General features: G+C 44.0%; 1 protein-coding gene across 32 annotated transcripts in view; it reads right to left on the minus strand.

The window, feature by feature from the left end:
- Positions 1-18,582, minus strand: part of VSIG4 (V-set and immunoglobulin domain containing 4) — a 791,917-nt gene that overhangs the window by 38,560 nt on the left and 734,775 nt on the right. For all 32 annotated transcript variants that reach the window (XM_073640892.1, XM_073640887.1, XM_073640903.1 and 29 more), the window contains 3 exons: positions 11,952-12,110; positions 4,116-4,217; positions 2,801-2,822 (listed from right to left, as the gene is read on the minus strand). In XM_073640892.1, the coding sequence (XP_073496993.1) occupies positions 2,801-2,822; positions 4,116-4,217; positions 11,952-12,110 (283 nt within the window). The remainder of the gene's footprint in view (positions 1-2,800; positions 2,823-4,115; positions 4,218-11,951; positions 12,111-18,582) is intronic.

The following is an 18,582-nucleotide window of genomic DNA, read 5'->3' on the forward strand; positions in this document are numbered from 1 at the left end:
ATTATTGGAATCGCAATCCACCCGCGGCTGTTAACATGTTAAATCTCTGACAGTGGCATTTAACTCGCGCTTCTGGGAGTCCTATGCCCCGCCCATCAGTGACCCCGTCACGTGATCGCGGGTCACCAATGGGTGGGCATGACAACTCAGGGTCTGCAGCAGACGCCTGTGGATGTCATGTCTCAATTGCTATGAGCGCCACCTAGTGGTCAGCGCTCATAGCAAGTGAGCATTTCTCCTGCATACAAGCGATCTGCTCATCGCTTGTATGCAGTAGAAGCAATCAGACAACTGCTGCTTCTAGTCTCCAGAGGAGACTATAGAAGCAAGCAGAAAGTGTAAAAAAAAAGTTTTTAAAAAAATAAAAAAAATAAAAAATATATAAAAGTTTAAGTCACCCCCCTTTCGCCCCATTCAAAATGAAATATATGTATATAAAAAAAAAAACACATACACATATTTGGTATCGCCGCGTTCAGAATCGCCCGATCTATCAATATAAAAGAAGAATTAATACAATAAGTAAACGGCGTAACGAGAAAAAAATTTTAAACGCCAGAATTAAGCTTTTTTGGTCGCTACAACTTTGCAATAAAATGCAATAACGGGCGATCAAAACATCGGATCTACCCCAAAATGGTATCAATAAAAACGTCAGCCCGGCACGCAAAAAATAAGCCCTCACCTGGCCCCAGATCCCGAAAAATGGAAAAGCTAAGGGTCTCGGAAAATGGCGTAATTTTTTTTGTTTTTTTTAGCAAGCTTTGGATTTTTTTTTCACCACTTGAATAAAAAAGAACCTATACATGTTTGGTGTCTATGAACTCGTAAAGACCTGGAAAATAATGATGGCAGGTCAGTTTTAGCAATCTGTGAACGTGGTAAAAAAAAGACCCAAAAAACAACTGTGGAATTGCATTTTTTTTGCAGTTTCACTGCACTTGGAATTTTTTTCCCATTTTTCAGCACACGATATGGTAAAACCAGTGATGGTGTTTAAAAGTACAACTCATCCCGCAAAAAATAAGCCCTCACATGGCCATATTGAACGAAAATTAAAAAAGTTCTGGCTCTGGGAAGAAGGGGAGCAAAAAAGGAAAACACAAAAACAGAAAGACCCATGGTCGTTAAGGGGTTAACATATTTCACAGGAAAGCACTTTCACTTTCGTTTTTGAACGTTTTATTGTGAGCCTGTAAAAGTGGCTTAATACCTCTGACCACGTTGTTGACAGCAGTGACCTGGGGGTCAGAAATGCTTCCAGGGGCGATCCCCATGCTGTCCCCATGTCATTTGAGCACTGTCACTATCGTTTTGGGCACTTTTTAGGCTTTCTACAGACTGCCGGGGGTGCTGCCGCAAAAATGTTCGGGTCTCCCATAGACTAACATTGGGCTCGTTGCTCGGGTCGAGCACCCGAGTATCTCAGTGAGCTCGGCCCGAGCTTCGAGCACCCGAGCATTTTAGTGCTCGCTCAACACTACTTATTACTCCTCCAATAGAGTATTAGATTTTATAAATAATAATGTAGAAACACTAAACTCCTCTGATAGGGTATTAGATATACAAAGACATATTAATAAAATACATCTCACTCCTCTGATAGGGAATCTAAGAGGTCTCTATAGGATTCTATAAAAACCTTAATGAACAGTGATCCCACTGGTCTTAGATATTCATCCATAATAGTAGGACAATGATCACCAATCCACTTTTCCAACATGTTTCCCCTCAGAGTAGATGAGATTCATAATGAGAAATAAGTATCAACCAGAGCTGCAAAAAAAAAACAAGTCCATTCTGGAGAGGTATGACGTTCATGGTGTGGCATGCCACGACCCTAAAAATCTCCCTGCCTGCCCCATCCTATCTCTCTACTGTGCTGCTCCTGCCACAACCACGGCACAGCCATGCCAGTCACACATTACCTGGTTGCCCTATGTATTTCGCAGTGGTAGAAAGCACTACTGATGCTGGGAAGCATAGTCTCTTGTTTTTGTACCCTAAAGAAACAGCTTTGAAAATAGGGCTAATTTTTGAAAAGGCTTGGAGACAATAAGGCATAACTTTTTCTTGTTCAAACCAGTTCTCCTGTTTTGACACCAGAAAAAAAGGGGAATAATTTTTAGACAGTATGCAAAAACTCCTTTGGAATTACATAATCTTTTTTTGATTAGCAAATAGGTTACGGATCCCTAAAAAAAATATTTTTTTTCAATTCTAATTGACAGGTCCATTTCTTCTTCACATTCAAAACAGTACAGTCCACCTGTTTTGTCTCCCTAAGCTTATGAAAAATGTATCACTTCATCATTTAGCAAAGTGCAGAGCTCTTTATACTCCCAAACATGGATTATTCTTGCACCCAACAGTGTGAAAATGCCACGGCTTCTTCCGTTTGCACCACCTGTCTATAAACCAACAGTAATGCATGTATTTGGCCCCCAAATGAAATAGTTTTTAGACCATTTATACAATTTAAGTAGCCTAAAAAGTCTAATATTGCAGTGTGTTGTTAAATATTCTGTTGGTTACATTTGGTTACCATCCTTTTTCCCTAGCCAGATAGGTTGAATTTATTTGGACATTAAAAAACTGTTTGCATTACAGAGCTCAATACGTGTTCACTTAACTCCAAGGGGAACTAAGAGTGGTCTACACATTTATAAGCTTTTTAATTATGAAAATAACTTATTTTTTTTAACACATTACAAATTTTCTGGGAAACTTTTGCGAATTAGAATTTCAAAGGATTGTCTCATCTCTAATAGAAACCTCTTTGGTTAGAAGTTGAACTCACGTGGGCACGTCATAGATGTATTCTAAAACAAGAAAAACAGATTATTTATTAAAATCAAAACAAATGCAACAGAATTATGGAACATAATTGCTCAATGCTCTCAGTGAAAACGTATGTCAATGTAACACCTTTGAAAGCATCATAAGCTTGTGGTGCACTTTACTATAATGTTTTAATAGTTTTCATAACATGTAATCAAACTTAGGGATCATTTAAATGGGGAGGTCGGGATTTGACAGTCAATGTCTCTTAGGCTATGTGCCCACAATGCAGAAATGCTGCTGATTTTTTCCGCTTCTCCCTGGCAGGAAAAACGCATGCGGATTTTACATGCGTTTTTCCTGCCAGGTAGAAGCGTTTGTCAAGCATCTTTGCATGCATTTCTGCATGCGGGTTATCAAGCGCTTTTCCAAGCGATTTTAGCATCACTTGGAAAAGTGCTTGACAACTTGGTCACACTATATAAATCAATGCAACCGGCATGGATTTATATAGTGTGACCAAGTAATAGTTAAAAAAAATAATAAAAATGGTAAAAAATAAAAACCTTCCGATGGCCCCCAGTGTTTTCTCCCCTGCATCTGGTCTCTTGTACTGCTCGCGGTGTTGTGAAAGGACCTGCCATGATGTCATTTAGTCATGTGACAGGTCACAAGACCGCCGACGTCAGCGGTCGCGTGACCTGTCACATGACTAAATGACGTCATGGCAGGTCCTTTCACACCACCGCGACCCATACAACAGACCGGACGCATCGCTGAGGATTTTTTATTTTAAATTCTTTTTTTTACAGGTTCTATGGTACCCAGCTCTGGAGGAGAGTCTCCTCTTTTCCAGACCTGGGTACCATCCGCACATTGAACCGCATGATATCCGGATGGGCACATGTATTCATACGGATATTATGCATTTCAATGCAAGTCAATGGCGGCAATTACGCTGCGTGTCCGCAAAATTAATGGACATGCTGCATATTTTTCCACAATGATAACCCGCAGTGGAAATTTCCGCAGCAAGATCACAGCACATGCAGATTATCATTGGGGACCATGAGGCACGTATTACCAAGCGTTTTTAAGCATTTTCGCTGCGGAAATTCCGCGGCAAAAAACGCTTGAAAAGCGCATAGTGGGCACACAGCCTTAGAATCTTTTTCTTAGAAGTCCCTTCAATGACATTCAGATCTCAAGAAATCCTGCTAAATCCCTCAGCATTTCACGGTAATTTTTTACCTTGAGTAGTCTACTCTGAAAACTTTCAGTACATTGTGAAATATATATTTAGTATTTTATTTAGAACAGACAAGACAATTTACCTTTCTTTTTCTTCTTTTTGATGATGATGGCAATTACTAGCGTAGCGATGCCCAGAACACATAGTATAATGATTATAAGTAGGTATATTGGTATCCCAAAACCTGCAGAAAAAGAAGAAGATGAGAGATGAAACTGCTAGAGGGAAATACAAAAGATATTCTAGTTTTTTACCTTCTCTTGTGTCTATGTTCCATGTACATTTTAATCTTGGGAACTATTTTTACTATGTAAGCAAACAAATATTTTAGATTTTCCAAACTCGACACGCTGTAATCACCTGTATATTAATAATTTCTTAAAACGTTTCCTTAATTTACTAGTATTGACAATGATGTGGCCAGTAAAACCAGAGCTTGATGACAAAGCTAAGCTTATGTCAGTGCTGCAGTTCAATGGTAGCTGAATAAATCTCTATGCTGTAAGTTTCATCTAGACGCTATTGTATTAGAAAAATTGGGCTCCCACCCTTGTTAGAATTCTGAAGCCTTTTATATTAAGATATATTTATATTAAATAAATCTAAATTATAGATTCAATTTCTTGCTCTAACAACTACGGGTGGTGTGTAGTATTAACAGCACCCCGGCATGGGGGCGCATCCACTGGCTCACCCATGACTTGATCGCGGGGCGCTGATAGGTGGCTATAACAGCAGGGGGTCTGTTGAAGACTAGAGATGAGCGGTGTTCGACTAGAACTGTTCGCCAATCTCAAATTCGAGCTGTTTTGGGCGGTGTTCGAGTTGTTCGACGAACCCGAACGATTTGCAAAAAATTTGGCTGTTCGAGGTTATGTTCGATAACTGTTCGTGCACCAAAAGCGTGTCCTGCATGTCTGGCGCTATTTAGAGCACCAATCATGCAGGGATTGTCTGCCACTCACTGTAATGCCACAGCCATGGTGGTTGTGGCATTACAGTGATTGCCCAAATCGATGGGAACAGTGCCAACAGTGAAACATAAAAAGCTGGCAATTCAGCAGCGGCATACACCTGTACCCAACAATTTAGAACCGAAAGAATAGAGCTTCACACATAGATTAGATAGATATAAACATGTCAGCCACATATATACGAAGTACAGTGAAAGTGCTGCTTACTGTACTTGTCATTTAGCGTAAAGGATTTATCAAAAAAAATAATAGTGTTTTCATGCACCGTCTCTTTAAAAAAGCCGGCCGGCAATTCAGCAGCGGTACCCGACAATTTACAATAGAAAGAATAGAGAATCACACATAGATTAGATAGATAGAAACATGTCAGTCACATATATATGAAGTACAGTGACAGTGCTGCTTACTGTACTTGTCATTTAGCGTAAAGGATTTATCAAAAAAAATAATAGTGTTTTCATGCACCGTCTCTTTAAAAAAGCCGGCCGGCAATTCAGCAGCGGTACCCGACAATTTATAACAGACAGAATAGAGCTTCACACATAGATTAGATAGATAGAAACATGTCAGTCACATATATATGAAGTACAGTGACAGTGTTGCTTACTGTACTTGTCATTTAGCGTAAAGGATTTATCAAAAAAAATAATAGTGTTTTCATGCACCGTCTCTTTAAAAAAGCCGGCCGGCAATTCAGCAGCGGTACCCGACAATTTATAACAGACAGAATAGAGCTTCACACATAGATTAGATAGATAGAAACATGTCAGTCACATATATATGAAGTACAGTGATAGTGTTGGTTACTGTACTTGTCATTTAGTATTAAAATAAAGGATTTATTATTAAAAAAAATTGGCGTGGGGTTCCCCTTAATTTTAGGCTCTAGCGGAGGTTAAGCAGACGGCTGGGGCAGATGTTTGAAGCCTGGGAAGGGGGTAATACCCACGGAGCTTCCCAGGCTACTAATATCAGCCCCCAGCTGAATACATAGCCTTTACTAGCTATTAAAATGGGGGACCCCCCCAAAAAAATGACGTGGGGTCCCCCCTAATTTAATAGCTAGCAAAGGCTAGGCAGACAGCTGGGGGCTGATATTAATAGCCCAGGAAGGGAGCCATGAATATTGGCCCCCTCCCAGGCTAGAAACACCAGCCGTCAGCCGCCCCAGAAATGGCGCATTCATAGGATGCGCCAATTCTGGCACTTAGCCTCGCTCTTCCACGCTGCCCTGGTGCGGTGGCAGGGGGTAATAGGGTTGGGGTTGATGTCAGCTTATAATGCCAGCTGACATCAAGCCCTGGTTAGTAATGGAGAGGCGTCTATAAGACACCCCCATTACTAACCCCATAGTCAAAGTTAAAAAAAACACAAACACCCAGAATAAAGTCCTTTAATTGAAATAAAGACACAATCCTTTATTGTTCTAAATTAAACCATACTTACCGTCACGCCCATTCCAGCTGAAGCCAACGATCTCCTGCAATAAAAGAAAAATAATAAACCAACCTCATCCTTACCTTTCCATGGTTCCCACGACAGCTTCAGCTCTGCTACATCGAGATGACAGGCTGGACCGCAGCAGAACGCTGCCATCCAGCCTCTCATCCCGCAGACACTGAGAAGCGCAGGCTTGCTTGCGCTGCTCAGCGTCTCTCTGTGACGACATCCAGATGAGCCGAGTTCATGTCCAATGAACTCGGCTCACCTCATGCACGTCACTGACAGCGTGGGAAAATTCTCACGCTGAAGCGGTGAGTGCAGGAGAATTCTCCCACGCTGTCAGTGACGTGCATAAGGTGAGCTCATGTCCAATGAACTCAGCTCACCTCCTGCACGTCACTGACAGCGTGGGAGAATTCTCCTGCACTCAGCGCTTCAGCGTGAGAATTCTCCCACGCTGAAGCGCTGAGTGCAGGAGAATTTTCCCACGCTGTCAGTGACGTGCATAAGGTGAGCTCATGTCCAATGAACTCAGCTCACCTCCTGCACGTCACTGACAGCGTGGGAGAATTCTCCTGCACTCAGCGCTTCAGTGTGAGAATTCTCCCACGCTGAAGCGCTGAGTGCAGGAGAATTTTCCCACGCTGTCAGTGACGTGCATGAGGTGAGCCGAGTTCATTGGACATTAACTCGGCTCATCTGGATGCCCTCACAGAGAGACACTGTGGAGCGCAAGCAAGCCTGCGCTTCTCAGTGTCTGCGGGATGACAGGCTGGATGGCAGCGTTCTGCTGCGGTCCAGCCTGTCATCTCGATGTAGCAGAGCTGAAGCTGTCATGGGAGCCATGGAAAGGTAAGGATGATGTTGCTTTATTATTTTTCTTTTATTTCAGGAGATCGTTGGCTTCAGCTGGAATGGGCGTGATGGTAAGTATGGTTTAATTTAGAACAATAAAGAATTGTGTGTTTATTTCAATTAAAGGACTTTTTTCTGGGTGTTGTGTTTTTTTTAAATACTTTACTAGAAATTCATGGTGGTCATGTCTAATATTGGCGTGACCCCATGAATTTCGGGCTTAGGGCCAGCTGATAATGCCAAGCTGGCCCTAACCCCTTTATTACCCAGTGAGCCACCGCATCAGGGCCCTGGATAAGTTGGGTACAGCGCCAGAAGATGGCGCTTCTATGAACGCGCCATTTTCCGGGGTGGCTGCGGACTGCAATTTGCAGCGGGGGTGGCCCAGAAAGCTTGGGCCTCCCTGCGCTGCGGATTCCAGCCCCCAGCTGCCTAGTTGTACCTGGCTGGACACAAAAACAGGGCGAAGCCCCACGTCAATTTTCTTTAAATTATTTCATGAAATAATTAAGAAAAAAAGGGCTTCCCTATATTGTTGTGTCCGGCCAGGTACAAATAGGCAGCTGGTGGTTGGGGGCAGCCCGTTCCTGCCTGCTGTACCTGGCTGGACACAAATATAGTGCGAAGCCCCACGTCAATTTTTTTTAAATTATTTCATGAATTTCCTGAAATAATTTAAAAAAATTGAAGTGGGGCTACGCACTATATTTGTGTCCAGCCAGGTACAGCAGGCAGGAACGGGCTGCCCCCATCCACCAGCTGCCTATTTGTACCTGGCCGGACACAACAATATAGGGAAGCCCTTTTTTTCTTAATTATTTCATGAATTTCATGAAATAATTAAAAAAAATTGAAGTGGGGCTTCGCACTATATTTGTGTCCAGCCAGGTACAGCAGGCAGGAACGGGCTGCCCCCATCCACCAGCTGCCTATTTGTACCTGGCCGGACACAACAATATAGGGAAGCCCTTTTTTTCTTAATTATTTCATGAATTTCATGAAATAATTAAAAAAAATTGAAGTGGGGCTTCGCACTATATTTGTGTCCAGCCAGGTACAGCAGGCAGGAACGGGCTGCCCCCAACCACCAGCTGCCTATTTGTACCTGGCCGGACACAACAATATAGGGAAGGCCTTTTTTTCTTAATTATTTCATGAATTTCATGAAATAATTAAAAAAAAAGTACGTGGGGCTTCGCCCTATTTTTGTGTCCAGCCAGGTACAACTAGGCAGCTGGGGGCTGGAATCTGCAGCGCAGGGAGGCCCAAGCTTTCTGGGCCCCCCCCCCCGCTACAAATTGCAGTCCGCAGCCACCCCGGAAAATGGCGCGTTCATAGAAGCGCCATCTTCTGGCGCTGTACCCAACTCATCCAGGGCCCTGGTGCGGTGGCTCACTGGGTAATAAAGGGGTTAGGGCCAGCTTGGTATTATCAGCTGGCCCCAAGCCCAAAATTCATGGGGTCACGCCAGTATTAGACATGACCGCCATGAATTTCTAGTAAAGTATTTAAAAAAAACACAACACCCAGAATAAAGTCCTTTAATTGAAATAAAGACACAATTCTTTATTGTTCTAAATTAAACCATACTTACCATCACACCCATTCCAGCTGAAGCCAACGATCTCCTGCAATAAAAGAAAAATAATAAACCAACCTCATCCTTACCTTTCCATGGTTCCCACGACAGCTTCAGCTCTGCTACATCGAGATGACTGGCTGGACCGCAGCAGAACGCTGCCATCCAGTCTGTCATCCCGCAGACACTGAGAAGCGCAGGCATGCTTGCGCTCCTCACTGTCTCGCTGTGACGGCATCCAGATGAGCCGAGGTCATGTCCAATGAACTCGGCTCACCTCATGCACGTCACTGACAGCGTGGGAAAATTCTCACGCTGAAGTGCTGAGTGCAGGAGAATTCTCCCACGCTGTCAGTGATGTGCATGAGGTGAGCTCATGTCCAATGAACTCAGCTCACCTCCTGCACGTCACTGACAGCGTGGGAAAATTCTCCTGCAATCAGCGCTTCAGCGTGAGAATTTTCCCACGCTGTCAGTGACGTGCATGAGGTGAGCCGAGTTCATTGGACATGAACTCGGCTCATCTGGATGTCGTCACAGAGAGACGCTGAGCAGCGCAAGCAAGCCTGCGCTTCTCAGTGTCTGCGGGATGACAGGCTGGATGGCAGCGTTCTGCTGCGGTCCAGCCTGTCATCTCGATGTAGCAGAGCTGAAGCTGTCGTGGGAACCATGGAAAGGTAAGGATGAGGTTGCTTTATTATTTTTCTTTTATTGCAGGAGATCGTTGGCTTCAGCTGGAATGGGCGTGATGGTAAGTATGGTTTAATTTAGAACAATAAAGGATTGTGTCTTTATTTCAATTAAAGGACTTTATTCTGGGTGTTTGTGTTTTTTTTAACTTTGACTATGGGGTTAGTAATGGGGGTGTCTTATAGACGCCTCTCCATTACTAACCTGGGCTTGATGTCAGCTGGCATTATAAGCTGACATCAACCCCAACCCTATTACCCCCTGCCACCGCACCAGGGCAGCGTGGAAGAGCAAGGCTAAGTGCCAGAATTGGCGCATCCTATGAATGCGCCATTTCTGGGGCGGCTGACGGCTGGTGTTTCTAGCCTGGGAGGGGGCCAATATTCATGGCTCCCTTCCTGGGCTATTAATATCAGCCCCCAGCTGTCTGCCTAGCCTTTGCTAGCTATTAAATTAGGGGGGACCCCACGTCATTTTTTTTGGGGGGTCCCCCATTTTAATAGCTAGTAAAGGCTATGTATTCAGCTGGGGGCTGATATTAGTAGCCTGGGAAGCTCCGTGGGTATTACCCCCTTCCCAGGCTTCAAACATCTGCCCCAGCCGTCTGCTTAACCTCCGCTAGAGCCTAAAATTAAGGGGAACCCCACGCCAATTTTTTTAATAATAAATCCTTTATTTTAATACTAAATGACAAGTACAGTAACCAACACTATCACTGTACTTCATATATATGTGACTGACATGTTTCTATCTATCTAATCTATGTGTGATGCTCTATCTTTCTGTTCTAAATTGTCGGGTACCGCTGCTGAATTGCCGGCCGGCTTTTTTAAAGAGACAGTGCATGAAAACACTATTATTTTTTTAAATAAATCCTTTACACTAAATGACAAGTACAGTAAGCAACACTATCACTGTACTTATTATATATGTGACTGACATGTTTCTATCTATCTAATCTATGTGTGAAGCTCTATTCTTTCTGTTCTAAATTGTCGGGTACAGATGCTGAATTGCCGGCCGGCTTTTTTAAAGAGACGGTGCATGAAAACACTAATATTTTTTTTAATAAATCCTTTACACTAAATGACAAGTGCAGTAACCAACACTGTCACTGTGCTTCTTATATGTGTGACTGACATGTTTCTATCTATCTAATCTATGTGTGATGCTCTATTCCTTCTTGTCTAAATTGTCGGGTACAGGTGTATGCCGCTGCTGAATTTGCCGGCCGGCTTTTTTAAAGAGAGTGTCTTCTGAGCAGTTTGTCAGCTTTTGGACACCTTTGCAGGTGTTTTCTATGTGTTTCTATGTGTTTTTGTTTGCCTGCCATTGGTTTTAACGGTGTTCGACGGTGTTCTAAGGTGTTCGACGAACAGTTCGACGAACAGTTCCTCGAACATCCCGGTGTTCGACGAACCGAACCGAACCCGAACACTACGGGGGTGGCTCAACACTATTGAAGACCTCCTTGCTTGTCAGTACCGAGCTCCCTTTAAACTTTGCCTGTGACCTGGCTTCAAAGGAGACAGTGATTTTTACTATAAGCAGAAAAACTGTTGTATTGCTGTTTATAGCACAAGCGATCGGATGATTTCAGGTTCAAGTCCCCTACGGGGACTAATAAATACAGTTAAAAGTAAAGAAAAAAATATTTTGAAAAAAAATAAAAAATAACCCATAAAAGTTCAATTCAACCCCTTTCCCCCTCATTAAAAATAAAGATCATAAAAAAATACAGATATATGGTATTGCCACATTCACAAAAGTTCGATCTATCAAAACATAAAAATACTTAACCCTATTCATAAACAACTTAAAACAAAAAAAATGCAAAAACGTCAAAATCAATTTTTTTAGTCACCGCAATACTACAAAAATTGCTGTAACAAGCGATTAAAATATTATATCTATACCAAAATGGTATAAACAAAAATGATGCCTTGACCCACAAAAATTAAGCCCTCATATGACTCCATCGACAGAAAGATGAAAGCGTTACGGGTCTCGGAAAATGACGACACAATAAAAAATAAATAAATTTGTGTCTGGGGGGGGGGGGGATATTCAATGTATATAATAGAAATGCTATCTCTAATTCATAAATGACTCTATTTAAAAAGTGGTTCAGTGTTAGCACCTCTTTACTACAGTTCCTCTCAAAATAGTTGCGTCACCTTTTAGAAGTTATTTCACTGCTGAAAGGTTTTATAAAGAATAGGAAGATTGTTATATATTTTATATTGTGCACTAAAATATATATATGTCCTGATTATTGTTTTTACTGCCTATACATATAAACCAGCTTTCCTGCTGACAAGCAGCTTTCCAAAACATCTAGTATTTCATATAGGTAATTTTTCAACTTTATAGTTACCTTTACTTTGAGCAATTGCTGCATTTGTGTAGAGTATTTCCACAGAATAAAAAGGTTTCAGACTTGTGATTTCTTTAGGTTTTCCAATAGTTGTAAGTTTAGTCGTCTCCATTGCGCTGACTGTTCCAACATGTGAGATATCATTAAAATGTGAGGTTCCTTCAATAGAACATAGTTGATATCAATACATACTTAAAAATCCATCCTTTGAAAATGTCATATTGTGTATAAATATTTATTTATTTTACTCACTTATATAGCACCACTTTATAGACATTATCATCGCTGTCCCCATTGGACTTCACAATCTAGATTCCCTATCAGTATGTTTTCAGAGTGTGGGAGAAAACCGGAGAACCCAGAGGAAATCTACACAAACACGGGGAGAACATACAAACTCCTTGCAGATGTTGTCCTTGGTGGGATTTGAACCCAGGACCCCAGCTAACCACTGAGCCACCATGCTGCCAATATGTGATTCTGCAGTAGAGATGAGCAGATCTTTTGAAATTTGAATTCACTGACTTTGTTGAATTTCCTCCCTAAAAATTGATATGTCAAACAAATTCATTTGCGTGACTCTCAATACTAGAAAGCTTGTAATTGCTTGGAAAATACATGTTGGGTAGAGGAGAAAGAAAGAGAACCCTTACATTTTACAGGTGAGAGAGACTTACCCTGGGAATATATGAATTTAAACTTTATAGGTGAGATTGAGAGAGGAACTTCCTGACCATAAGCGTTTACACACTACAGAAGAAAAAGACTTGCCCAGTAACTCTGGAGATGAAAAACTACTCTGCCGTACAAACTGTGCTCTGCTGGGAATCGGTGATCTCAGATGGCCCAATACTGACCACCACTGACAATCTGTAAGATGCCATAGCTGCAAAGCATTATGGGGAGGCCTGAGAAGCAACGAAAAATGACTTTAGCCCACTCTGATGTTTCAGCAGGTTGGGAAATGGTGCCGTGCAAGTTTTCTTTTGTTTGCAAACCACAAATAGAATTTAAAAGTGTTTGAATCTACATGAAACACACATTTCAGGAAATTCGACTCAAACTCATTCTTCCATGGATCAATCTGCTCATTTCTACTCTTCAGATATTATGTGAAACCTGTTGAAGAGACTTCAGAAGTCTCAAAAGCATGATATTTTTTCAGACCTTCTCAGTTAGCCTTTAAAAGATAGCAACCTCTTAGGACTCTCAATTTTTATTATTCTTTTCTGTCACTGGCCAACATGGTAGTACAAAGATATGTTTTAGTCTTCCAATATAAAACTGTAATACTCCTTTGAGTTCCAGGCGGAGACAGACACAAAATATTTCTTTACAGCCTTTCATACATGAATCTTAAGCTATTCGGAATTGTTAGCTTCTTGTGCTCAATGTGACTGTTTTTTTGCAGGGAATCAGTAGGAATAACCCTCCTAAGCCGTCTACAGCGGATGAAACAAGTATTGAACACATCACCAATTTTCTAAGTAAATATATTTCTAAAGGTGCTATTGACATGTAATTCTCACCAGATGTCGATAACAACACATCCAATCCACACAGGCAAATAAACCAAACCCTAGGTGTCCATACATTTAATTATGTGTAGTAATGAGAAATGACACAGTTAAAAAATATTGAACACGCTTACTGAAATTTTTTAATACTTAGTACAAAAGCCTTTGTGGGTGATGATCAGGGCCGCCATCAGGGCATTTCGGCCCTTACTACTATGAGCAGAAGGAAGAAGGGAGGGCCTGGCCGGCGGGCCCGCGGGCAGCCTGCCCGGGCCTTTCCTCTCTCTGCTTCTACTCACGGGGCCACCGGCCTCAGGTACGCACAGTTCTAATCATCAGCAACATACATGCACCCGCCCTTCCCCCGGACCCAGCGGCCGGAAATATGCGCTATATCTTTAAACTACCGAGCCAGGTACAGGGTGCATCATGGTCCTGACGCAGTGACGCCGCCGGTCACGTGATATGCACGCATGCTGCGCGCTCACTTTCATTTCGGAGCAGGGCAGCGTGCGTGCAACACGTGCACGGACGTCACTGCATCTGGTGGACTGGGGCCCGGGGACCAGGAGGCGGGACAGCCGGCGGCAGCAGGCAGCATTTGTATTGAGGGGGCTGCCTGGTGCTGTGAGGGGGATGTGAGTGGGCTGTGAGGCCCTGTGAGGCGGCTGGGAGGCCCTGTGAGGGGGATATGAGGCCCTATGAGGGAGTTGTGAGGGGGCTGCGAGGTCCTGTGAGGGGGCTGCCGAGCCCTGTGGACAAGGACAACCAAGAACAGTCGACGATTGCATGTCAAAAAGGTGCCAACCAGAAGGTAGGAACATGAATGGTTGACAAATAGGATGCCCCCCTCCTTTTTTTTTACTCTTGACTACTATATTTTTTGTTACATTATCACAGTTTGAGTTATGTTTTGGGGTGTATTTATATCCTAGAATTTATTGATTTTTAACCCCTTCATGATCGGAGCATTTTGCATTTTCATTTTTTGCTCTCCTTCTTCCCAGAGCCATAACTTTTTTATTTTTCTGTCAACATGGCCATGTGAGGGCTTATTTTTTGCAGGAAGAGTTGTGCTGAAAAACTGGGAAAAAAATCCAAGTGTGGTGAAATTGCAAAAAAAGTACAATTGCACAGTTGTTTTTTTTTTTTCACCATGTTAACTGAATGCTACAACTGACCTGCCATTATAATTCTCTAGGACATTACGAGTTCGCAGATACCAAACATGTATAGGTTCTTTTTTATTTAAGTGGTGAAAAAAAATCCAAATGGTGTTCGATGGGAACTGTTAATGTGCGATTGGTGAGGACATGGTGCAGAAGTGGAGTTTTTCCAAGAGTGGGCGATGGGACTGTGGAAGGTTCGAGGGGTAGAGACGGAGCTGGGGTGGAGCCTGGGCGGAGTCTCAAGGGGCCCAAAAATTTTACTAGTATGGGGCCCCGAAATTCCTAGTGGCAGCTCTGGTGATGATAGTTTAAACTAGTCGCAGGCATTGCTCAGGTGTGATTTTGGCCCATTCTTCCACACAAACACTCTTCAAATCCTGAAGGTCCTGTGTTCTCCTTCTATGAACTCTGAGCTTTAGCTCCTTCCATATATTTTCTATTGGATTCGAGTCAAGAGATTGGCTCGGCCATTCTAGCAGCTTTATTTTCTTTCTCTGAAATCAATTGAGAATATCCTTGGCTGTGTGTTTGGAATCATTGTCTTGCTGAAATATCCACCCTCGTTTCATCTTCATCATCCTGGTAGATGGCAGCAGATTTTTATCAAGAATGTCTCAGTACAGCCTCTGGCCTCCAAACATGATGTCTATTATGGCATCCAAAGAGTTAAATTTTGGACTCATCTGACCAGACTATAATCTCCCAGTATCTCACAGGCTTGTCTAAATGCTGTTGAGCAAACTGTAAATGCACTTGAACATGCTTTTTGTTCTGCAATGGAGTCTTGCATGGTGAGCGTGTATACAGGCAGGGCCAGCTCCAGGTTTTTTTGGGCCCCGGGCGAAAGAGTCTCAGTGGGCCCCTTTAACACATACCACCATTCATGAAGCACAGATACCGCAGAGAAATATAGGTATAGCCCAATGCCAAAGATTTCACTTCTTACATTACATGAGTGATATCTATTGTAAATTCTACAATAGCTCAGAAACCGGCGAATCGCTCCACACAATATACTGGCCCCCATAAAATGCTCCATACAGGAGACTGGCCCCCATAAAATGCTCCATACAGAATACTGGCCCCCATATAATGCTCCATACGGAATACTGGCACCCATATAACGCTCTATACAGAATACTGGCCCCCATAAAACGCTCTGTACAGGATACTGGCCCCATTAAAATGCTCCATACAGGATACTGGTCCCCATATAAACCTCCATACAGGATACTGGCCCCCATATAATGCTCCATGCAGGCTATTCCCCCACATAATACCCTGTGCAGGATGTCCCTTTCCCCCCATATAATGCCCCATGCAGGATGGTCCTTCCCCCCATATAATGCCCCATGCAGGATGTCACCCCCTCTCTTTAAAATGCCCCATGCAGGATGTCACCCCCCCTCTTTATAATGCCCCATGCAGGATGTCACCCCCATATAATGCCCCATGCAGGATGTCACCCCCCATATAATGCCTCATGCAGGATGTCACTCCCACCCTCATATAATGCCCCATGCAGGAAATCACATCTCCCCCCATATAATGCCCCATGCAGGATGTCACCCCCAATATAATGCCCCATGCAGGATGTTACCCCCCATATAATGCCCCATGCAGGATGTCACTCCCCCCATATCATGCCCAATGCAGGTTATCACTTCTCCCCCCCATATAATGCCCCATACAGGATGTCACCCCCATATAATGCCCCATACAGGATGTCACCCCCATACAATGCCCCATTCAGAATGTCACCTCTCCCCCCATATAATGCCCCATGCAGGATGTCACTTCTCCCCTCCATATAATGCCCCATTCAGGATGTCACTTCTCCCCCCCATATAATGCCCCATGCAGGATGTCACTTGTCCCCGCCCCATGCAGGATATCACTTCTCCCCCCCATATAATGCCCCATGTAGGATGTCACCGCCCATATAATGCCTCATGCAGGATGTCACTCCCCCCCCATATAATGCCCCATGCAGGAAATCACTTCTCCCCCCCATTAAATGCCCCATGCAGGATGTCACCCTCATATAATGCCCCATGCAGGATGTCACCCCCCATATAATGCCCCATGCAGGATGTCCCTCCCCCCCATATAATGCCCTATGCAGGATGTTACCCCCCATATAATGCCCCATGCAGGATGTCACTCCCCCCATATAATGCCCAATGCAGGTTATCACTTCTACTCCCCATATAATGCCCCATACAGGATGTCACCATATAATGCCCATGCAGGATGTCACTTCTGCCCCCCATGTAATGCCCTATGCAGGATGTCCCATTCCCCCCATATAATTCCCCATGCAGGATATCCCTTCCCCTCCATATAATGCCCCATGCAGGATATCACCCCTCATATAATGCACCATGCAGAATGTCACTTCTCCCCCCTCATATAATGCCCCATGCAGAATGTCAATTCTCCCCCCATACAATGCCCCATTCAGAATGTCACCTCTCCCCCCATATAATGCCCCATGCAGAAAGTCACTTCTCCCCCCATATAATGCCCCATGCAGGATGTCACTCCCCCCACAAATAATGCCCCATGCAGGATGTCACTTGTCCCCGCCCCATGCAGGATATCACTTCTCCCCCCCATATAATGCCCCATGTAGGATGTCACCCCCTATATAATGCCCCATGCAGGATGTCACCCCCCATATAATGCCCCATGCAGGATGTCACTCCCCCCATATAATGCCGCATGCAGGATATCACTTCCCCCCACATAATGCCCCATGCAGGAAGTCACACCTCATATTATGCCCCATGCAGGATGTCACTTCTCCCCCCATATAATGCCACATGCAGGATGTCACTTCTCCCATATAATGCCCCATGCAGGATGTCCCTTCTCCCCCATATAATGCCCCATGCAGGATGTCACTTGTCCCCCCATATAATGCCCCACGCAGGATGTCACCTCTCCCCCCCATATAATGCCCCATGCAGAATGTCACTTCTCCCCCCCATATAATGCCTCATGCAGGATGTCACCTCTCCCCCCATATAATGCCCCATGCAGGATGTCACCTCTCACCCACATTTAATGCCCTCTGCAGGATGTCCCTTTCCCCCCATATAATGCCCCATGCAGGATGTCTCTTCCCCCCATATAATGCCCTCTGCAGTATGTCACTTCCCCTTCCCATATAATGCCCCTTGCAGGATGTCACCCCTCATATAATGCCCCATGCAGGATGTCACTTTCCCCCCCACATATAATGCCCCATGTAGGATGTCACTTCCCCCCCACATATAATGCCACATGCAGGATGTCACCCCCCATATAATGCCCCATGCAGGATGTCACCCCCATAAAAAGCTCCATTCAGGATATCACTTCCCCCCCCCATATAATGCCCCATGCAGGATGTCCTTTCTTTCCCAATATAATACCCATGCAGGATGTCACTTGCTCCCCCCCATATAATTCCCCATGCAGGATGTCACTCCCCATATAATGCCACATGCAGGATGTCACCCCCCCATATAATGCCCCATGCAGGCTATCACTTCTCCCGCCCATATAATGCCCCATGCAGGATGTTACCCCCATATAATGCCCCATGCAGGATGTCACATCTCCCTCCATATAATGCCCCATTCAGGATGTCACTTCTCCCCCCCATATAATGCCCTATGCAGGATGTCCCTTTCACCCCCCATATAATGCCCCATGCAGAATATCCCTTCCCCTCCATATAATGCCCCATGCAGGATGTCACCCTTCATATAATGCCCCATGCAGAATGTCACTTCTCCCCCCATATAATGTCCCATGCAGGATGTCCCTTCCCCCCCAATATAATGCCCCATGCAGGATGTCACTTCTCCCCCCATATAATGTCCCATGCAGGATGTCCCTTTCCCCCCCATATAATGCCCCATGCAGGATGTCACTTGCCCCCCCATATATGCCCCA

This window comes from Phyllobates terribilis, unplaced genomic scaffold (assembly GCF_046119375.1).
Source record: "Phyllobates terribilis strain yellow unplaced genomic scaffold, ASM4611937v1 Scaffold_7__3_contigs__length_470593459, whole genome shotgun sequence".
Lineage (NCBI taxonomy): Eukaryota > Metazoa > Chordata > Amphibia > Anura > Dendrobatidae > Phyllobates > Phyllobates terribilis.